Here is a 23,008-nt window from a genome sequence, read left to right as displayed (position 1 = left end):
ATTTACGATAATTTTTTAAAAGGCAGGTAATTTGTGACTGGTTTTTCAGCAGGAGCACAAAGGGTAAAAGCCTATTAAAACCAAAAGTGGTTTGCTCGATAGTTGTCTCACAAGTTCTGTTCTGTTGGCCCAGTTTTAGTAACAACAGGTATACGGGCAGGTTTTTAAAAAATTTTTTATGACCAATCATACTAAAGGTTGGGGTTAACAATATTGTATTGCTTTGTTAATGCTTTAAATGTTTAAAGTTTGTAATTTTGGTGACTCATTTTAGAGCCGGTTGGTTTTGTTTTGACGTCGCATATAGACAGTGAATAGGAAAGGACTTCCTTAACTGAGGTTTCTAATGCGGATTCACTGTTGCCACTCTACAGGCCAAAAGTGAGATTCATAATGCTGTTGCAATGGGGATTATTACAGAACGAGTATGTTGGTATATTATGCAGAGGTGAGGGAGAGTTTACGTGGGGTGTCTGCACTGGTCAGTGTTGTAGGGTATATTTGCTCGTCCATGTGTGGAAAAAGGTTGTGTGTGTGAAGAAAACCGCTCATTACACTGGATTTTTCCTCTTTCTCACTGCCCTGTCCTCTATTTTCCCTCTCCGTTTTTTTCACAGCAGTTGTGGACTGACATCTCTCTGCTATCTAAACAGTTCCAGAGAGCCTCTGCCTGCAGGCACTGTCAGGAGAGCAAGGAGGAAGATAGAAACCGCAATCTGTCCCGCAGCAGCCACTGATCCATAAATATATAACTTTGTAGTGCATTTAACTTACTTTGGAGCTCCCATTTAGTTTTTTAGGAGACAGATTGAGATGAGAAGGAGCCTGGAGGTGTCGTGTGTTTCCACCCTGATGCTGTTTAAATCCTAACCCAGTCTCTTTAAGAAATTCAGAGTTTAAGGAAATCCGAAGGCACATCAGAATCATAGCAAATAAGTGGGATAGTTAGGAAAGTAAGTAAGGGACTGATAGCAGTTTTTGCAGTGTAACGTTGTGATGAAGTCAGGAAAGTTTTAGTTTTGGTATTTTTACAAGTGGAATCACTCTTTTTGTTTCCAAAACACTGGAGCAGCCCAGGGCTGGGATGTGTGGTCCCTTGTTTACCGTTGATTTTGGAGAAAACAGATTTTCGTTCTATGTCGGGAAAGCCCTGTTCTTGTTTCAAACAACACCTCTTCTCAGAAATCAGACGCTCAAAGTCGACAATACTCGCTTTTGGTTTTGGTGAACTGTCTGATCTCAGAGCCTCGGACGTAGCCCATTGTAAATAGTTTCAGTAGTTGTGCCTATAAGGCCTTATCACTGTTCCCACTATTTAGTATAATTGATTCGTAGAGGCTGTGTTGAGTAGTAGCCTTTTTAGCAAAAATATCTAACTCAGTGCTTAAAGGTATGAGCTCACTCAAAAATTGAAAAAAAATCATTTCATTCTCATTTTTAATTTGATTGTGCAAACTTGCTTGAATCAGTGTTTTTGAGGTTGGCTTAATTTAAAGGAACTATGTAATTTTTCGCTGCTAGAGGGCGCATCATTCAAACACAAAGCAAAGAAAGACCCATTGATAATCAATATTGTGTCAGCTGTTGATTAGGCACGTGACCCCCTTTTATTATCCCGGCCTCCCCGGATCACGGGAATGTGTCTATTTGGTATTCCCCACACCTTAGTTTATTTGATGAACGCGGCGTTCGGTTTCCTGTGAATGTGGGTAAAAAAAGAGACAGCGCTGTTTTATCATACTGGATACATTTGAAAGTTCTGTTATAAATGTTACTCTGTGTGGTCCATCACCGGTCTGTTAAAACGCACAACATATTAATGTGTCTTTGGTGTTTCCATGTTTTCTACAAAACAAAACCTGAAATCGAGGGGTTATGACTGGTCATTGCAGGCTGACACAATGACAACTATGGACACGGTCCGTGTCACTAATTAAAATTGCTTGTATTTTTTTGGATTTAATCACTCTTTGAAACAGTTTGGGGTATGTAAGTACACAAGTCAGCAAAAATACACAGTGTTCCAAATTATTATGCAAGGGACCTATCCATAGGATTTCGGTACAATAAAGAGTCAGATTTTTGTTTGTGTTGTTTTTCGCATCTTTTTGGATAACTGGTATCAATCTCAGACAGGTTTGGTCAATAGTTTTGCCAGGTCTTCTTAGGTAAATTGAAAGCCTACTTAAAAAGGTTGTTCCACATTAAGCAAGTCACAGTTCTCATGAAATGTGGTGAGAAAGAAAGATCTTTCTGAAGATGAAAAGTATGAAGCAATGCAATCTCTTTACAAAAGGCATCAAAAAATAGTTTGCAAAAATTATGAAACCGTCAAAAGTGCATGTTTTGTATGTCTCTCATCACTTTAGACGTTGTTCTATTCGAAACGTAAGTGGAGATGCAAAGTGGACATCACAGGATAGTCCGCAATGATTCCAGTTCAAAGCGAACCGTTATATGTCCACTCAAAGTGCATTGAAGTGTGCGAGATGTGAATTTAAATTGTATTTATTTACAGAGGTATATGATGTCACACTTGTACGGGTTTGAAGACGTTGCACAGCGCAAATCCGTGAATGAATGTTCCGAAGTGAAGTACACTTCAAACAGATTTCCCCTGCTCAGGGAGTAGGAGCAATGAACACTGTGTAGGACCATGTCCAATCGAAACACCGTTAATGCACTGCACTCACTTCTTAAAACGGAGCTGATTATCTGAATCAGGGTGACAAAGAGACATACAAAAGGTGCAGAGCAGGGGGTCGCGAGGACTGGTATTGAGAAACGCTGACTTAGAGCTCAGAAGATCTTGGTCGATAAAGATTTAAAGAAGTTTCTGTCAAACAAATTAACTGTATTGTAATAGCAGCTGTAAAAAGCCACTGGAGGTATACAAGATACTCTCTAATACAGACTGGCGCAGGTGTGTGTAAAAGCTGCGGTTCAGTCACTGCTAACCAACCCTCCCAAAGAGAAACCTGCACAGTGGCTGTAGAAACACATTTTCAAACTGGTTAGCACCATGGTATTTATGCAGCATGGGATAGTGTGTTGTCCTGCATGAAAAATCCTTTTATTTCCGAAAGCACTGTTCTTCATTTTATACCACAGTAGGAAAATGGTCAGATATAAACTCCGCATATCTCTGCAGAAGTCAGGTTTGACACCCTAAAAGGACCTTACATCTCACTTCCCAATATTTTCAACCCAAATCAATCACCCACCACTTCCTTGACTGATGTTATCAACTTGTCAACTATCAGGAAAACCATTTGTCTGGACCATTCCTTGTACTGCAGCATTCGTATTGAATGAAACCATTTAAAACAAGTCTTCATGTGTTTCTACAGCCACTGTGCAGGTTTCTCTTTATGAGGTTTGGTTAGCAGTGACTGAAACCCAGCCTTACACACAACTACCAGTCTGTATGGTGATGATCTTGAGACTCCAGTAGTTAGCAACACACCTGTTTGCTTCTCAGCAGTAAGCTTTTTTAACAGTTCATTGGTTGACAGAAACTTTCCTCAAATCTTTTTCTGACCAAGATTCATCTGTGCTCTAAGTCCCCACTCAATAATCTTCGACAAGATCAGTTCAATCTCTATTTGCTCACTTCGAACTGGAATCATGGCGGAACTATCCTGTGATGTCACACTTCGCAGGGCACTTAGTGCTGTTCAAATAGAACATAACCGTCTAACTCTGAAGTGATCAAGAGAGACATACCAAAATATGCAGAGCCGGGGGGTCGCGAGGATTGGGAATTGAGAACAGCTGTTCTAAGTCACTCACAAATCTTTGACCGTTCAAAAATGTATATTGCTTTTGCAAAATATTGGTTTTAATGCTTTTTTGCAAGATATTGCATTGCTTCATACTTTTCATCTCAGAAAGAGAAAGATCTTTCTTCCTCACCATAATTTCTGTGTATGAGAACTGTGACTTGCTTAATAATGTGGAACAACCTATTTAAGTAAGGTTTCCATCTTAACCTAAGAAGACTGGCAAAACTATTGACCAAACCTGTCTGAGTTGATATTAGTTATCCAAAAAGATGGGGGTGAAAAAAACAAACACAAACAAACATCGACTCTTATTGTACAGAATCCTATTTATGTCACTCGCATAATAATTTGGAACACAGTGATTTATAAACACTGTTCTAGTGGTTTTTTTGGATATTTTAAAAAAAAAAATCATCATATTGTGCCTTTTAAATTGTTCAAAAGAGAACTAAACCATTTAAATGAAGTAGGTTCTCAGGAATTATTTGGACTAACCTAAATTTGTGTTTTAGAGATGGTTTTAAAGTATTTGCAACCCACACATATGTACATGTGGAGCTCACTGTCATTCAAACATTTTATTTGTTTGTCATATTTCCACTATTCTAGAATTTGTTGTCTTCTCTTTGACGCTTTGGGTAAACACATTTTAATTATTATTTGTTTTTCTCGTAGTATTAGGATTTTAATACTTTGAATTTGGTTTTCGATCATGGCAAATATCCAAAGAAAGGGCTCATGACGTTAAAACCAAACCAAAGAAACAAACACTCTGCATTGGTGGATCTCCTATATTTTGGTACATAAGATACAGTGCAGGAATTGTGGTCTATGGCATATTGCATACAGTGTTGGTTATGGTGTTAAAGTGTCTTATTTATTGCTAGTGTGGTGATTAGTGTTTCACAAGGACTCTGATCATTGAAATTGTAATTAAGGGATCAATGCCGGATTGCCCTTCAACACAAAGCAAGGGAGAAAGAGAAGAAAGGTGGAGGCGTTTTGGCTGTTGGACTATCAAAAGTTCAAAATTTCCCATAGACAAAGGATGAAATTCCGGTGTCCATGTGGCCATTCAAAGCCAATTTTTGTGCGTATTGTGTTTTGTTCTGGTTGGTTTATTTTTTTTGGAGCGTTGCGTCATGTTGAAACGTGTCAGATGGGGGACAGAGAATGCCGATTGTTAAGGGCATGCGACCGGGGGGCCTGGAGAATGTTTTTATTCATTGTTTTTTAGTGAACTGCATTGTGTTCCTCCCCGTATTGTGTACTACTTCATTTTCTTAACAAATTCTATCGTACCAAAATCCATACGCTCCTACTCTAGAACTGTTTGTCACAGGTGAAAGAGATGTGATGGGGGAGATTTTTGTGCGGTTTGTCAACTCCGTGGAGGCTCTGCTAAAGGTGAAACATGACCTTGTGTTCTCTCAGTGGGACTGCAGGACGATCGGTCTACGATCATCTAATGGAGAGCAGTTTGTTCGGTGTCTGCCTGGCCTTGAACCGTTCGCTTGGCCCAATTCTGTCAGCAGGAGAACCAGGCAGAGTTTGTAATTGAGCCCCAAATAGGGGGGCCTGAGGAGACATGAAAGCAATTAAAGCTTGATTTATTTATTTATTTTTGATTCATGTCGCTGGCTGAGGTAAGATGATAAATGGCTTATCTTGCTTCGATATCACACTGTTTGTCACCGATTAAGAAGTTTTACTATTAACAAACATGTATTTGTAGAGAATAACTGTCAACAAATAGCACATCTAGTGGTAAATAGATTCACGTCACACTCTGACAACTGGTTAGAGGGAAATTGAGAGGTTTGAGCCTATTATAGGTCTCTGAAATGTTAAGGGTTGTTTCAACCCTGTCTTGATTTTCTTTATTTGCGGTTCACAAAATGACGTTCTTCAGTCGAATGTCAGAGATTTCCATAAAAGAAAATTGCAAAAAATGTACCAGAAACTTAGTCCATACTGCTTTGAATGTGCATTTTAGTCATCTGAAACCATAAAATTTGCTTTGTTTGAGGACAAACTAAGTTTAGAGCATTAATTTAATATGCTGTCTTGCTCTGTAGCTCTGAAGTCCTAATTGCATTGTTTCAAATTCGCCTAAATCCTACGATATTCACAAGACATACAAGAATCAATGGTGTGGTTTGTGTCATTCACCTCAATTCTGGGATTTCTTAACAGTGTCAAAAAAAATTAAGACAAGCATAAATATTTGAGAGGTTCCGCATACTTATGAAGTAGATGAAAATGATGTTTCTTTTTTTTTATTTCTACAATTCTTCTAGGGTAGATCGATTCTATCTGTTCAAAACATTTCGGTTCCAGGTTAAATTTTTTTTTAATTTGTAAGGTTGCATTTTAATGACACAGACAGTAAAAATGATATTTCAAAATATAAAGAATTTTAACCATAAATGGGCTTTTGAACTTTCTAATTACCAATAAATCCTGGAAAAAAATATGTTTTTCACAAAAACTTTTTGAAGCTGTATTTCTGAAGAAATTATTTCTTAAACGCACAACATCAGGTATTTAGACTGATTTTTGAAAGGATCATGTGACACTGAAGACTGGAGTAATGATGCCGAAAAATCCAGTCTTTGCCATCCAACTGGGAATACATTATAGTTTTAAATATATTAATAAAGAAAGCAGATATATAAATGTAATATGTCACCTCTTACTATTTTTTACTATATTTTTGATCAAAATAAGCACCGCCTTGGTGAAATAAGGAGAATTATTAAAAAGCATCTAAACAATTCTAATTTTGAAAACAGTAGTGTACAAGCAGTAGTGATGCAGGTTTTGTGATAGGTTTAAAGAGATAAATATTTTTTTTTTTCACAGCCAGTGACTGCAGGCTATGAATCCTGTTTCTGAGAGAGGGGATTGCATGTGAGACAGGATCGGTTACAGTCAAGTATACAGAAATTAACCGTGGCACCAATACCAATTCGCAAAACCTGCGGACTATCTCAGACAGCACTCATTTCATTAGTTTAATAAAGAGCTGTTCAGAGAGAGGTGAGAACGTGGGATTGGCTCATCCAGGTTTAAGCTGTTGCCACTCTTAATTATGGGAATCCGCTCAGGCTCAGACACACTAGATCTTCGGTAAGATACTTTCTTTTATCTCTACGCTGGACCTGCCGAGTGATAGTGCAGATAGAATATGGTGTAACACTTCAAGATGCTAAGCTGATGTATGTGGCACTGTAAGAATCATGCTGGATCTGATGGTTAACATGATACAGACTACAAAAGGTAGCCCTGGTTTTCATTTCTCTGTTGCTTTTTCTCTGTCTTTCTAGGTCGTTTTTTAAAGGAAGGATGTCATCCTTGAAGTGATACATGCCAGTGACAGCCATACTGAGGGTTTAATTCTTAAAAGTTCATGCTCTGAGACTATGTTAGAATATGCTCTGAGCATTACTGTCTATGTGTGATAGGTTTTGCACTCGGGTCCATGGAAATCCAGTCACAACAGGATTTTGTTTATATTTGCATGTTGTGCCTAAAAATTTAAAACATCTGGAATGTTTAGTTCTTTCCATTGTAACCAAGTTTGTTTAATTTTTGTGCAACATCTCTGAGCATTTAACCATTTACCTTACGTAATTCCGAATGACCTGGGAAAAAGATCTACATTGGGATTCAATTATGTTTGCAACCAGTCACAAGTTACAGTAAACGTAAATCATGGCGAAACTGTGTCCTAAAATTAGAAAACAAACTGGCAGTGCAAAGTAGTTCAAAATGGCCATTAGTAAAATACTATATACTTGTGATAGAAGAGCTTTGTTACTTGTTTCTAAAAATCTAAAGTTTTTAGGGTCCGTAAATGATGCTTACATGTATTTTTTAAAGAATTAGCTTATGCTCACCATGTCATATATTTGTATATATTTGAATATTTAAGGTGTCTGTGTTTCATAATAACATTTTATTGACCCCACACAACATGTGAACTGAAACATTGAATCGACAAAGATCTGTCTTTTGACGTTGAGACAGCACTACAGTAACCACCCAGAACACTTCAGCAATCACCTGTGAGAGCACGTTTTGCCTAGACAAGTATCACCACATTTTCTTAAGAAAATGTACTATAATGAAGCAGGTTTTTTTTTTTTTTTTGTTTGTTTGTGAGTTTGATTGGCAAGATGGTGTTGAAAACATTGACGGATTTTATTGCTAGCTGACCCGCCCTCTACTAGATCAATATCCAGCAAAGCAATGGGACAGGCTGTTGCATGGATTGTGTATCTATTGCTCCTTGTGAAAGTAGGGCTGCACAATTAATCAACATTTCTAAGCGCGATTACAATATGGATGCCACAATTACATAATTGTTCAAAGCGGCAATTAATCGTTCATTTTAAGTCCACTTATGTTATTCTGCATGCAAATATGTGTTTTTTTTCTTTCTACATGTTATTTAAGGAGGTTTTTTCATTATTTTAATGTTAGTTTTAGTATAACATTTTATAATACCATTCATATTTGTACTTTTTTTAATTTAAAGAAAACCAATCCGATGTATAGTTGACATTTTAAGGCTTCTTACTTATAGAAAAGCACAAAGTTTTTCAGTTGTTGATTTCAGCTTGTTTCATTTTGGGGTGCACGATAACTATCGGCCCGATAAATTAATGCGCATCTCGTCAGTAAAGCCCGGTTCTCTTAATCAGCGGTAAATTCCAATTTTTTTCAGGGGGTGAGTGATTTCACATAGGAGCCGCTGTTCCTACACAGAGCCGTTGTTAACGTGACAAAGCTGTGCAAAAATTCCAACGTCATTATCAGCGTTGATTTGTGCAGCTTGTCAGTTAACAACGGCTCAGTGTGGTAACAGCTGCTCTGTGAAATCACGCACTCGGCCGATATTTATCGTGCACCCCTATTATTTTCATATAAAAATATGGCATTGCAGTTTATACCATCAAACAATGGTATAAACATCATTCAAAGTAAAGTGTGATAATCGTACTTAATAATCTCAATTACAAGTGTCAAGGGGAATAAGTTGCAAATTATTAGTTTTGTCCATAATCGTGCAGTCCTAATACGGCGGCATATCGCCGATACCTGATATATCCAGCGGACAGGTACATATTGGCCGATTAAAAATCCGCAAAATTTATAGCGGTTGGGCTTAGTTGTTAACGCTTTTTATATCACATGAGTTATCAGTTTTAGCCAGGATGATATAACATGCTCCTATGTTGATGTTTTTGTTTTAATCAGTTAAAAAATAATATAACTTTTTGTTCTGTTCTTTTTTTCAGCTTGCTGAGTGTCAACCCCACTGTGAAAATGAGACCATGGTTCCAGTACTGACTTCAAAAAAAGCTGAACTAACCTGAAATGAGGTTGCCTGTGCACTGCAGGTAGGCTATATTCATTGTCACACATAGACATGTGCTGGTATTATTTGGTAACGCGATATATCACAATAATGAACATGCACGATATTGTTATCGTAGGCACCTCAAAATACACTGAATAATTATTCATTACAAAATTATTCAGATTTTTTGAATGCATTTTACGAATACCTTTCCTATCAACTCGTCACAAATGCCAAGACACCGCTTTATGCTGCATCATGCGCACACTGATGTAAAAACAAGCACAGATGAGAAGCACATAGCGGAACACCGCTCTGGGTGAAAGCGCACATTCACTGTCTGACTGCAGATGGCGCTGAACAGCAGAAATGCAGCCATTATCCCGGAAACCCGTAAACAAAGCAGCTGCACTACTTTCTGTTTCTGAAACATATAAATAGCCATTCTGATTTTCGTATTGCTATGGTGTTCATCACAATGCTACATACTTAAATATTTAGACTTAACAGGCTATTTTAAAAAGTTTTTATGTTACATTTTAATCTGTACAACAACATGCCTAGATATGTTGAAAATGTGCTTGACTTCTTTATGTTCAGTCACATTTACATTAAGGCTCTAGTTAATTCATTAGTTTAACAAACTGCCAATTAAAAATTCTTGCAACATACATTCATCCTAATTTCAGTATTTAATAACAACTGTTGTTAATATCAAAAGTAGCAACTGTTATTTTAATGAACTTGAGCTAAAAAAATAATTTAGTTAAGGGGTCATCTGATGCGACATGCACTTTTACAAGTTGTTTGAACATAATAGTGTGTTGGCAGTGTGTTGTCCACAAAAAACCCTATGATAAAGATCCCCCAGTGTTTTTAATTTTTTTTCAATGTACTAAAATCTTTACCCCTTCCTCAAATCGAGCCAATCTCAGATGCCTGTTTTTGTGATGTCACAAAGACAGGCCCCTCCCATGACTAGTTGATTGACCCGTAGCGTTTCAGCACTGGACTGGTGTCTTACCTAGACCCGCCCTGAGTAAGCTGTCATCAGTCCGCCATTGTTTCGCCGCAGGAGCAGATGTTGACAAGAATGTCTCCCTAAGCGATTGAGGTGTTTTGTTGTTGAATGTAAGAATGAACATAGCAGGCGTCATTTACTCGCCGCTCTGAGTCCGCTGGAAGTCGCAGTGGATTTATGTTTTGTTTTTTGAAGGAAATAGGCCCCAGATCTTCCCTAAATGTCTATTCGCGCGAATCATTCGTCATCTAGCTTCACCTACAGAAGAAGTGAGTATAAGGTTTTTTGAATGCATCTTTGCAAATGGCCTTTCCTCATAATGTGCTAATAGCAAGTTTCAATGATGATGCGGCGTAAAGTAAACAGTCCCTCAGAAGAGTGGCTCGGAGGAAGAGGGGCGGGGTCAGCAGAGCTCATTAACATTTAAAGGAAAATGCTGCAAAAAGCTTGCTCTTCAAAGAGCTGTTCAGAGTCAGAGCTTTAAGGTGTTTTTTACACTACCATTTAGAAATCTTAACCAAACTGTTACAGACTTTTCATTAAAGAATCATATCAACTTGTGGAAAATGGGCATCCGATAACAAAAGACTCTCTGCAATGATGCATTTGATGTAGTATTGTTTAATTATCAGAGCAAATGTAATATTGCTGCAATAATTTTTTTTTCTTATTTTGACTGTTGACCATTTGTTGTCAATTCATTTTTAGTAATGTCATGTTATAGAGTACAAAACAAGATTTGTGTTGATCATCTACAGTGTTTGCGTATCTCTCCGTCTGCCACTATTGTTGGTTGCCTGACTGTTTCTTTGCAACTTAAATCAGTTATTTAAGGAAGTAGTTCCATGCACAAGTGTTTTAGAGATTACAACTGAAAGATAAGAATGTACATGTGGTAACCACTGTATAAACAGAATTATTAACTCAAGTTTAAAAGATTAGCCTTGACCTTTTCATATATAGCTTTAAAAAGTGTGACTTGTCATAAAAAGTCTGACTTTTCATAAATAACTTAATTGAAGTATGTGCATCATTATTGATCACAGTTTTAACCAGTAGAAGACTAAAAAAAGTTCAGCTGGTCTTTTTGGGCAGGATTTATTGGGATGAAAGAGAGAAATCCAATAGATCATTGCATCCTTTTATTTACTTTATTTAATATAACAACAATTAAATATACAATTTTATAATATGAACCAAAATGGGTTATGTGGTTAAAAATGTGATTAATGGCATATTTACATGGCATGCTTACATATATTTTCATAATGATTTATATGAGCTATGTAAAAGGGATCACACTTAAACTAAGAAACTCTTTACTTACATTTATACTTTAATTAGTACAACTTAGTAAAATGCATCAGCAAATCTTTCTAGAACTTTGAAATTCAAGAGTCAATTTTGGCTCTCAATTCTGCCATTATTGCAAAATACCTCAGACAGTCAGATCAGGGATCCAGTGTGAAGTATTCATTATACTAATACTAAATAAATATTTGGCTGCAGAATGCCACAACTGAACAATCAGAATCAGGTATTCCACAATGCAATTCTAGGAACTTCTAGGAAGGACTTCTGGGAACAATATTGAGTGTGTTGACTTTAAATGTCAACGGCTTTTGTTGTCCCTGGATCAGCAGTCCCATCAAGCATTATTGGCACCTTTAGTTGCCCAGGGCAAGGGCATAGGACTTTGATTGTTCAATATGAAATATGTTTCCTGAGCAAAACAGGATGTTGATTCTAGATCACGTTCTGCTTATTTAAAGCACATTGTGTGTCTAGCCACATCCTATCGAAACAACAGCAGAACAAGTCCAGTTGAATTTCCTCATGCAGTCAAACATTCACCAAATGCACAGACTGCATGCTTGGACTCTGAGGAATTCAAAGCCCATCCCTGCAGATATCACACAGTGTCCCTTAATGAATCACGCCAGGAAGATTAGAGAGTGCTGGGATGCTCTTGCAGTCTCAGCGTGGATGATAGAGCTTGTAGTGCCATGTCCATCACCACACTGACATGACCATCTGCTCCCAGAAGACCTTTATTCATCCACTGTCATCAACATTCAGCCACAGTCTCCGGGAAGCTCTTTAACCATGAATAATACACCATGGGTAGTAGTATTTTAATAGAAAATAAAACAGTGTCTTTCATTTGTGTACCCACAGAAGCTGCCATGTTTTTTGAGTGTAAATGGAACATGGAAAGCAAATGAGACCTTTTGGCTTCCCAGTTTGTTGTAAAGCGATACAAAGCAGTCAGATTTGGTTATATACTCAGCACGATTCCTAATATTGCTCAGACAGCAGGTCTGTAGGTACAGTCATCAAGCTTTTTATGCTCTCTCCAGTTCACGATACAGTGCTCTGATCTCAAGGTCTTTCTTCGCACAGGGAGCAGAAATGCATTGTTGGTGATAGTTATCTAACAGTAGACGTACCAAAGTTCAAGTTCCAGGACACTGGCTTTATTAGTTGTTTCCATGGCGCCAGTGTTCTTATTTGTTAGTGGTTAATGTCAGTTGTCATGGTTACGCATCAGATGAGTGTTATTTTGGGTAAGCTGTGTTTTTTTTTTTTTTTTTTTTTTTTTCCTTTTTTTTTTTTCTGACAATTCTCTTGGTCTCTCCGTTTGTTAGGCTGACCTGCAGTTTGGTCTCACCCAGGAGGAGGTTACACGACGTCGCACCTACCACGGCTGGAACGAGTTTGACATAAGTGAAGATGAACCACTCTGGAAAAAATATATCTCTCAGGTAGGCTGGTGGCAAAAAAAAAAAACAAAAAACCTTTGATTCTTAACTTGCTAATTCCAGAATTTCAGGCAATAGCAATTCAAATGAAATGTTTACATTTCTGGTACCACAGCAAAAAATAACACAATGAACACGGTCCTTTAAATTTAATTATAAATGATCAAATTAAATAATTTATCAACTCTAACACTGTGTCTATAGAACTCATTATAATCAGTGATGCTGTCTACACTGGATGCGGCGTGGCGTGACATGACACCACAATTCCCCAACAGTAAACTGCTGCCTCGTTCTGTTTATGACGTACTGACACAAAGTTCAAATGATTTGCAAGGGTTGCTTTGTTGTTTTTTTTGTGGAGTTGTTACACGAAGATCCAATGATTTGCAACTGTCACTTTGTCCTGCCCAGTTTAGACAGCCTCGTCTGTAATGTTGCTGTTTGAGCATAAAAAAAGATCTGCAAAGTTACACAGTCCACTTCAAAAGGAGATGTTTTATTTAACAGAAATCACTTTTCAAAAACTACCACGAATGGGACGAGACCTGGTTAAGCTGCACTAGAGAAGGCAACGAGTGTTATCACTATGTTGGAGACATGTTAGTGTTCCCAAGGCAGACAAGCTTAGAGTGTGATTACAATCATCCGGGTTTAAATTGCGCTCAAAATTTTGCACATGATTTGAAGGGGTCTGTAATCGTAAGGTTGCATTGTTTCTATTTAAAGTCTTCCGGCTTAAATGACACTTTTGTGAATATGCCTTAAAGCTGTAAAAGGACCCAGTTCATCCAGTTCTGTCTTCCAATATAGCCATGACAGGTCGCTGTCCTCTGTGAAAAATTTCAGTCCACCTTTGTCAGGAGATTTGTGCTGATTGGCTAAATATAGTAATATAACTAGAAGGATTTATATTTTTTCCTACATTCACCTGGGCCCTCTTCAGAGGTGGCACACTTTGTCGCCTTCATCCTTTGTGGGTTCCCGAGTGAGATGCATCCCCATTTCTCTAAAACTGCAAAGCTTGTGTAAAAGATTTCTAGCTGTAAGTCATAACAAGGGTAAATTTGTAGCACAAACATGTCATTTCACAACTCTGTGTGACTGGGTGGTTAATGCTGATAATTACTCTGTGTAAGAATGGATTGTTCTTTTCTTCTCATTACTGCTAATCTTTTTTTCTCTGTAATTACAGAGGTTTCTTCACGTCTTCTTTAACACCTGTGATTACATTTATTTTCTCATGCAGCCACAGCTCATTTGCCAGTTTCACCTTTGTCTTACCTCTGCTATTCAGAGTAGAAAAGACTTGTTTTCTGGGCGAGTAATTATTGTGCAAATCTGTGAAGAAGGCTGTCTGAGCGATCACTGCATTTCAGAGAGTCGCTTTAAAAGCAACAAGCTGTCACACCTTTAATCTGTCACTTCATATTGTCTTTTTGCTTTGGGATGTGCCGACCTCCCTCTGTCTCTCTCTTTTCTGTTTTGTTCTCCCCCATTCTGTCTCGCTTTCTCCCCGTTTAATGCCCCATGCTTTACAGACCAGAACATGAGACTTTTTGTTTTTTTGGCTCAGGCACGACAACCAGCGCAGCTTTAAAATAATCTCCCCTACATTTTTCTTTTTTCTCCAGATATATTCAAATTCTCAAAGGTATTTTTATCACAGTGCAACCAGCCCTAAGCACAAAGCCACACCATTAATCCGGATGTCACAGTAGACGTGAAAGAAAGTCAAAGCACTTTTAGCAGAGAGCAAAGTCAAACCCTGTTTTTTTTTGCCTTCCTATGCTGTGTAACCTGCCTGTAACTGCATTCGTGGTTTGGTTTTCAAAAGGCTGCCGTATTGCTCGTTCAAAGGAAATGATGAGCTCATCTTGTGTGGTGCTGTTAATTGCTGGGTATGCAAACCCAGCGGTTCGCGGGTGTCAGATCCTGCTGTAGATTAAAGCTCTGCGTTCTCTGTATGTGGCCAATCAAACAAAGTAACCCACACTCCCATCTTTTAATCTTCTCTTTCTAACGCTTAACCAGTGTGTCATTAGCAATTTCTGGTGCCATTGGTTATTAGGTAACCTTGGGGACTTTGAAATAAGCCAAATCACATGCGTGACTAAATTTCCTGTCTAAACAGTGTCACTCCACCGCAAGCATTCCATTTAGTGTTGAACTGAACATTTTGAATTTTTTGAGTTTGAGTCGACTATGAAAGTGTTTTTTTTGTAGATTCGAAACTAATATATTTCTAAACCCTGTCTATCATTGTTTTTTGCATGACACATGCCTCTTACAGGGCTTGGTGATTTAACTTAAAAAATATAGTTTTAATACTAATGATTTTCAAAATGTGATATGTATTTGCTCAATAAATGGTGTAAAAAAAAATCTAACATAACTTGTATATACATATTCATTTTTATAATATACATGCTTTATATACATTTGAAATAAGCCTGTGGCTCGGTGGTAGAGCATTGCATTAGCAGCGCAAAAGGTTGTGGGTTCGATTCCCAGGGAACACATTAGGTCAAAAATGTTAGCCTGAATGCACTGTAAGTTGCTTTGGATAAAAGCGTCTGCTAAATGCATAAATGTAAATGTGTATATACATATATTTACATCACATTTAATCATTTAACACACTTTTATCCAAAACAACTTACAATTGAGGACAGTAGAAGCATCAAACAAACAAAGGAGCAACAATATGTGAATGCTGTGACAAGGCCTGGATAGTCTAACCGAGTACATGTAGCAAGGTTTTTTTTTTTTTTTTTTTTTTTTATAAAAAGTAGATAGAATAGAATAGAGCTGGTGTTAGAGGGTCGAGGTTCTTTAAAAAAAAAAGTATATAGAAAAGAAATGGAATAGAGAGTGCTAGTGTTAGAGGGTCAAGTTTTATATACATAATGACTACATGACACAGAGGTCAATAATTGTTGCCGTCATGTATAGCTTACATTGATTTTTCTACCTCAAGCCCTGAGGCCGATAAACACAGACCTTCACATTGAGATGTGGGAGACAATGACTTCTGAGAAGTATTGCATCCCTTTGCAGTCTCTGAATTATCCTCTCTCTCTTTCGGTCTCCAGTTTAAAGACCCACTCATCCTGTTGCTGCTGGCATCCGCTGTCATCAGTGTTTTGATGCGTCAGTTTGATGATGCCGTCAGTATCACCGTGGTAAGTTCCTACTCACTCCCCTTGTCAGACATTTGATTTCCTTGAAGTACTGAATTGGTCTATTAATACTCGTGTATCATTCTTTTTGCAGGCCATTATTATTGTTGTTACAGTTGCCTTTGTACAGGTAAATCCAACATACATTGAGGAAATTACCTCGTGACGTTATTTGATTTGACATCAGTCATGTAAAGTGATAGAATTAGGGCTAATGTCCAAATATTTTGGGGAACTTGAAGGTTTTTGGGCTCTGTTCTGCTTCATTTCAGGAATACCGCTCTGAAAAATCCCTGGAGGAGCTGGGGAAACTTGTGCCTCCAGAATGCCATTGGTGAGCATTATTTACAAAACTCAAATAAAAAAGCACTTTTCCTTCCATAGCTCGGAAAGCTTTAATAGCTTTCTATGTCAAAAACAATTGGATCTGGCTTAACAAATAAATTACACAAAATCCATCCTACTTTGGAAAAATACATATACTGCTATTTACATTTTGTGGTCAGGAAGTTTTTTTAAAAATGTTTTTAAAAGTAAGTCTCTTATGCTCATCAAAGTTGTATTCATTTGCTTAAAAATACATTTTTTTTTCAGCAGTAGTGTATGTTCCAATCATATCATTCATGGATCAAAAAATTAATTTATTTTTGATGCTGGTTAATACACACATATATTAGTGACACACATTTTTACCATCACATGAAGATCCCACCATATGTGCCTCATGCCAGTGTCACCGTCTGTAAAACATTTACTGGACTGTGATATTTATAATCTTCTGAGAAAAGTTTTATTCCACTAAAATCTTCAAAAGTAATTATTAAAAAATTAATCTTAAAGGTTTTTAGTTTTATTATCTATAATTATATCTTGCCCTAAATAGATGAGGAAGCCTTTCTTTCTTTCTTTCTTTCTTCCTTTCTTTCTTTCCTTCTTTCTTTCTTTCTTTCACTACATTAATGATAAAGATGTCAGGACAGTGGGTGTGAGGTCTTGATGTCTTAGATGTATTTTACAGAGCTTTACACCCATCAAATGCATATAAAAGGCATCCTTTCATACTACATATGGAGAGAGTGAGAATGGGAGGTGTAATTTCCACTTCAAACACACAAAGTCTCTTATTTGCACTTCAAAACTGGGCCGTGCCACAGCTTTGAGCCCTGTTCCCAAACACCTGTAGAACACCCTCAGCATGCACCACCATGTGTTACCCTGCTTTTTTCTGTCACTCTTCCTAATCGGGCACATGTTTCTCGCAGCAAGCATTTTTTTTATTGCCAAGACTATTGGAGGTACATAAACAAAACTATCTGACCTCCACACGACTTCACTGGCCTAATTTCAAACCGTTCAACAAGCAGTATCTCTGTTTCCCTCTTTCCAACTCTCCCTATGCTCTAGTGTTCGAGAAGGACATCTGGAGCACCTTCTGGCACGAGAGCTTGTGCCTGGGGACACCGTCTGTCTGTCAGTCGGAGAGAGAGTCCCAGCTGACCTGCGTCTGTTTGAGGTGTGAATGGATATAGACACATAGTAACATCTCTCCTTTTTGCTTTCTCCTCTTCTATGCACATAGTGACATAGTTTATATGCACAACAATATTATTGATCATTTGGTCATATTCGGATTATTTAAGAATCATGTAAAAAAATTAACCTTATTAATGTCATAAGCAAACACTTAATTCAAAATATTCCCTGTAACTTTTGGGTGTTATTAGAAGGCTCCAGAGTTGGACTTAAGTAAAAAATGTACATGTAAACTGTTACTATTACACTTTTGCAGTCAAAAACATCCTAGAACAATGTGCTTGAAGTTTTACCAGATTGCACAATCGAATGGCAGTTAGTGGTAGAAATGCTTGTGCCTGAAGTAGCTGCAACGGTCTAATGGCCTTTTAGTGAAGCTGACCCTTCACTGCCCTGCAGGCGATGGATCTGTCAGTTGATGAGTCCAGTCTGACAGGAGAGACCACCCCCTGCACCAAGACCTCTGCCCCTCAGCCGGCTGCCACCAATGGCGATATCACGTCCCGCAGTAATATTGCCTTCATGGGTACGCTTGTGCGCTGTGGGAAGGCCAAGGTACAGTTACATCTCATACTTCACTAGTTCTGCACCCCAATCTACCCCCCACAGAATTCCTTAGAGAGTTCATACTTCAAACTGTCATCAATCATAAAATTGTACATATTCCCCACTGCTTGCTTGTTTGTTTTATGTTTTTGTTTAGTATAACTGAATTTTGAAAGCATTTTCATAGATAAATGTTTAAATAAGGTAACATTTCACTGGTTCCCTGTGGGAAGGCCAAGGTACTATTACATGTTTGTAATAGCAATTTGATGAACCGGGCCACAAGGTACCAGAAAAAAAAAATAGATTTTTACAGATTTTGTTTTTGATAAAGAACATAAACCTACATCTAGATGCTAATTCAAGCTACTATCAAATGTGTATTTCTAAAAGATAACTATTTTTTTTTTAAATATTATTATTATTATTATTATTATTATTATTATTATTATTATTATTATTATTATTATCAGGCAACACAAACCTGTTTCTTGATTAGAAACAATATTACTCATTAGAACATGCAGAACTAAGAAATAATTTTTTTCTATGAAGATATTTATTTTGTTTAAAAATTTAAGTGTTTGTCATGTTCTGACCATAAAGAATAGTTAAAACCACAATTAACTGTCTGTTTTTTTTTTTTTTTTTTTACAACTTTCACATTGGAGCAAAAATCTGCCTTTAAACTTTTGATATTTATTGTGATAATTATCGATATCGACTGATATGGAAAAAAAAAATTGTGATAATTTTTTGGCCATATCGATAGTTTAACATCAAGTTACACAGTTTGTTTTTCTGATTTGTTGTTTTATTTTTCATTTAGTCAGTAATAATTGAATATTGATGCATTATTAATTTTATTATATTAAAATAGTATTTATTTAGTGATTTAATTAATTTATTCATTCTCCCATAATTTATAAAATGTGGAAAAAAAGTGGTTCAAGATTCTGATTCAGACATTTCTATTTTTTTTTTTTTTTTTTTTTTTTTGGATAAGACAAATGATATTTGCACACACTTTTAATAATTTTGCTTTTAAATTGTAGGGCATTGTCATAGGCACTGGAGAAAACTCTGAATTTGGTGAAGTTTTTAAGATGATGCAAGCAGAGGAGGTAATCAAGCATAAACCAGAGGGATTGACATTATAAAAAACAAAAAACATCTTTGCTTCACATTTAAATTTTTTTCTATTTGTTATTTAAACAGGCTCCTAAAACCCCATTACAGAAAAGCATGGATTTGCTGGGAAAACAGCTCTCCCTTTATTCCTTCGGGATAATCGGTAGACATCTTGTTAAGATTGTCCAATTAACATTCATTGCACTTTCATGAGTTAGTGATGCATGCCATCTCATTAAAAATGCAAACCCTAATTTCTGTTCTGTCATATCCTGTATTCGTTCTATGTGACAGCACTAATGTATTTCCAATTTCAGGAGTGATCATGATGGTCGGATGGCTTCAGGGGAAGTACATTCTAGACATGTTCACCATAGGTGTCAGGTATGTCTTCATCAGTGAGCCCAGCACAGAGACAGATGTTATCGTGAGGCATGTGACTTGACACGTAGTGCAGGTTTTGGCTTTTAAAGTTGTGCATCATTGCTCTTCTCTTCAGCCTGGCTGTGGCAGCTATCCCAGAAGGCCTCCCCATTGTAGTGACTGTGACTTTGGCACTGGGAGTGATGAGGATGGTGAAGAAACGGGCCATCGTTAAGAAACTGCCTATAGTGGAGACGCTGAGTATGTTCTACATTTCTACGTGACCCATACTTTGCACTGAACATCATGTGGTGACCCAATGTAGTACACAAAGTGATTATCTTGCAAAAAGTAAACAAAAGTGTCTAAGTCAAACATTGAAATGTTTTTATATTACTGCATTAGTGTGCATTAGTCTCTTGTGTTCTAATGGTTTCAAAGTACACTGTAATGGCCAAAAACCACATTCATCCAAGTTTGAGGGCATGGCACGCAACCTGCCTGTATTGCTATCTGGCTAATTTGGCTACGATGAATAGTGACAAATAATTTTTTGTAAAATGCTAAATGACTTTCCTTCTAAAAGCTATTAAACATTTTTATTTCCAATTAAAAAATGTAAACCCCCTTAAATTAAGATAGATTTACTTGAGATGCAAATTAAACATAAAAAGTCTTGTTTTCTAAGAAAGTTTGTTTTTAAAACTCAAAGAGTCAAAATGTCGGAATTTTTCTGACCCCAATGACAGATATTTGTTATTGTTTTAATAAACTCACTTAATTGTGATCTTATCTTATGTGACTTCTTATCTTATGTGATTTTGCTTCTCAAGTAAATGTATCTTGATTTAAGAATCTTTAGATATTTGTGCTGGAAAACAAGACAAAAATTCATCACTTTATTGCAGTGTGATCAGAACATTAAAAGTAATTTCTATGTTCTGGTGGTTGAGAGCATAGATATTCAAGTATTCAAGCCATTTGTAAAATAAAAAAGTTTAAATAAATTAACAAGTAATTGCGATATATTGGATATTTTTTCTTCTTCTTTTACCTTTGAAGAGACCATATTGACGGTTTTGTTACATCACATTGTTTTCTTACATTTTCTTTCCTTTTTCTTCAAAAGGTCTTATAAAGTCATAACTATATTTATATTCATAAAATGTAAAATGTTCATGCTATCAATTTCCCTATCAGAAATGCCTTAAATTATTTGTAATCTATTGTCAAAGTACCTCTTGTCTAATGTTCAGACCAAGACCTTGTGCAGTTTCTTCCTGTTGGACAGATCACAGGAGAACAAAAAAGTCACTTTGGTGCTTTCTCCCCTCAGTGGCATTACATAATGAGTCATATGAGAATCAGTCAGCCCACAGGGTCAAATGACCAGCCACAGTCGCGCTGAACATGCACTAATTTAATGCAGAGTACACGCATTAAATCAGGTCCAAATGTTCTTGTGGGTGGCAGTAACATTTTAACATTTTTAAGAAATGTTTATTGCTATGGTTAGAACCATTTTCAAATGAGATGGACTTAATGGCTCTTTACTAATTATGAAACAACATTTATGCCAAGCAGAGGAATAAAACCCTTGTGGCTACAGTATATTGTTAACATGGTCAAGACGAGGATTGTTTTGGCACAGTTTGCAGAGGAGTTTTATCTACAAAACAATATTTGAATGTAGCTTCGTATTTGACTAATTGCAGATGGTAAAACAAGAATGCTTAGGGGGATGTATCCAGGACAATCAGTCACCATCCAGGACTGAAACTGATTTATAAAATATATCAAAGTATATTTTATGTAACTAAAAGTTATGAAATCAGTAGTTTCAACTGCAAAATCTTATTAGGTGAGCCACATGTAAAGCTGTTACCACTCAAGGCTATACATTTACATTTTACCATAGTTAAGGGTGTATTTTAACTCCACAAAAATGTTGTTTGTGTTCATATGGGAAAATATCATTATGTAGGTGTCTTGTTTCAATCTTTTAATACTGGGCCTCATTTCCATTTTCTCTTGACAGATATGAATGATTTAATAGTAATCAGAATCTCTTGGTTGTGTGTATTAACCTCCTTCTCCTCCCTAGGCTGCTGTAATGTGATCTGCTCCGATAAGACAGGCACTCTCACTAAAAATGAGATGACAGTCACTCACCTGTTCACCTCTGATGGACAGCACGCTGAAGTAAGAGCCCTAAAACTTTCAGTTGGATAAAAGGAGAAAGAAAAAGAAAGGACGTGATGCGTGGCCAAGTATGTTGTCCCATACTTGGAATTTGTGCTCTGCATTTAAGCACACACACACACCGTGAACACACACCCGGAGCAGTGGGCAGTCAATGCTGCGGCACCCGGGGAGCAGTTGGGGGTTCGTGCCTTGCTCAAGGGTCTCACCTCAGTCGTGGCATTGAGAGTGAGCGCTGGTTATTCACTCCACCCACCGACAATCCCTGCCGGACCTGAGACTCAAACCCGCTACCTTCAGGTTACAAGTCCGACTCTCTATCCATTAGGCCATGATTCCCCCTCCTGTAAAATACAGTAAAATACAGTAAAATACACTACACTCCCAGAAATATAGGTACAAAAGCTGTCTCGGGGCAGTACCTTTGTATACCTTTTGAAAAGGTACCACCCTAGTAACAGCTTTTGTACCTTTTTTTGTAAGAGTGTACATGAGCAAAGTATCTGGACACCCATACTTGCTTGTTGAGCACTGAATTCCTAAATTATTGGTATTAACAGGTCGATAGTAATTCCTGCCAGCTCCCACTCTAGGAGGATTTTTCCGTTGCACTTTGGAACCTGAATGCAGCAATTTGCCCTCATTCAGATACATGAGCGTAAGGTCCAACTGTGGGGAAGTCGTGGCTTAGTGGTTAGAGAGTTTGACTCCTAACCCTAAGGTTGTGGGTTTGAGTCTCAGGTCGGCAATACCACGACTGAGGTGCCCTTGAGCAAGGCACCGAACCCCCAACTGCTCCCTGGGCGCTGCAGCATAAATGGCTGCCCACTGCTCTGGGTGTGTGTTCACTGCTGTGTATGTGTTCACTGCTGTGTGTGTGCACTTTGGATGGGTTTAATGCAGAGCACGAATTCTGAGTATGGGTCACCTGTATGTCACGTCACTTCACTGTTGTCTGTTTAGCAAGCCTGCATTAAATTGACCAAAAGTGAGTGTATATATTTCTCAGTTTTCCCAAACATAATAAGCAGGGCACCTGTTTTTAATAATAATTATAACAAGAAGAAGAAGAAATAATAATAAGTAACATTCCTCAAGCAGCAAATCAGTGTATT

General features: G+C 37.3%; 1 protein-coding gene across 1 annotated transcript in view; it reads left to right on the top strand.

Moving 5' to 3' along the window:
• The window catches only part of LOC122140025 (calcium-transporting ATPase type 2C member 1-like), a 52,272-nt gene that overhangs the window by 18,248 nt on the left and 11,016 nt on the right, over positions 1–23,008 (top strand). Inside the window, 12 exon segments of the mRNA XM_042741498.1 lie at positions 9,092–9,193; positions 12,823–12,939; positions 16,032–16,121; positions 16,213–16,248; positions 16,391–16,452; positions 17,523–17,631; positions 18,051–18,206; positions 19,253–19,321; positions 19,416–19,491; positions 19,646–19,712; positions 19,828–19,952; positions 21,796–21,893. Coding sequence (XP_042597432.1) covers positions 9,092–9,193; positions 12,823–12,939; positions 16,032–16,121; positions 16,213–16,248; positions 16,391–16,452; positions 17,523–17,631; positions 18,051–18,206; positions 19,253–19,321; positions 19,416–19,491; positions 19,646–19,712; positions 19,828–19,952; positions 21,796–21,893 — 1,107 coding nt within the window.

This window comes from Cyprinus carpio, chromosome B16 (genome assembly GCF_018340385.1).
Source record: "Cyprinus carpio isolate SPL01 chromosome B16, ASM1834038v1, whole genome shotgun sequence".
Taxonomy (NCBI): Eukaryota; Metazoa; Chordata; class Actinopteri; order Cypriniformes; family Cyprinidae; genus Cyprinus; species Cyprinus carpio.
This window is presented reverse-complemented; position numbering and strand designations above follow the sequence as displayed.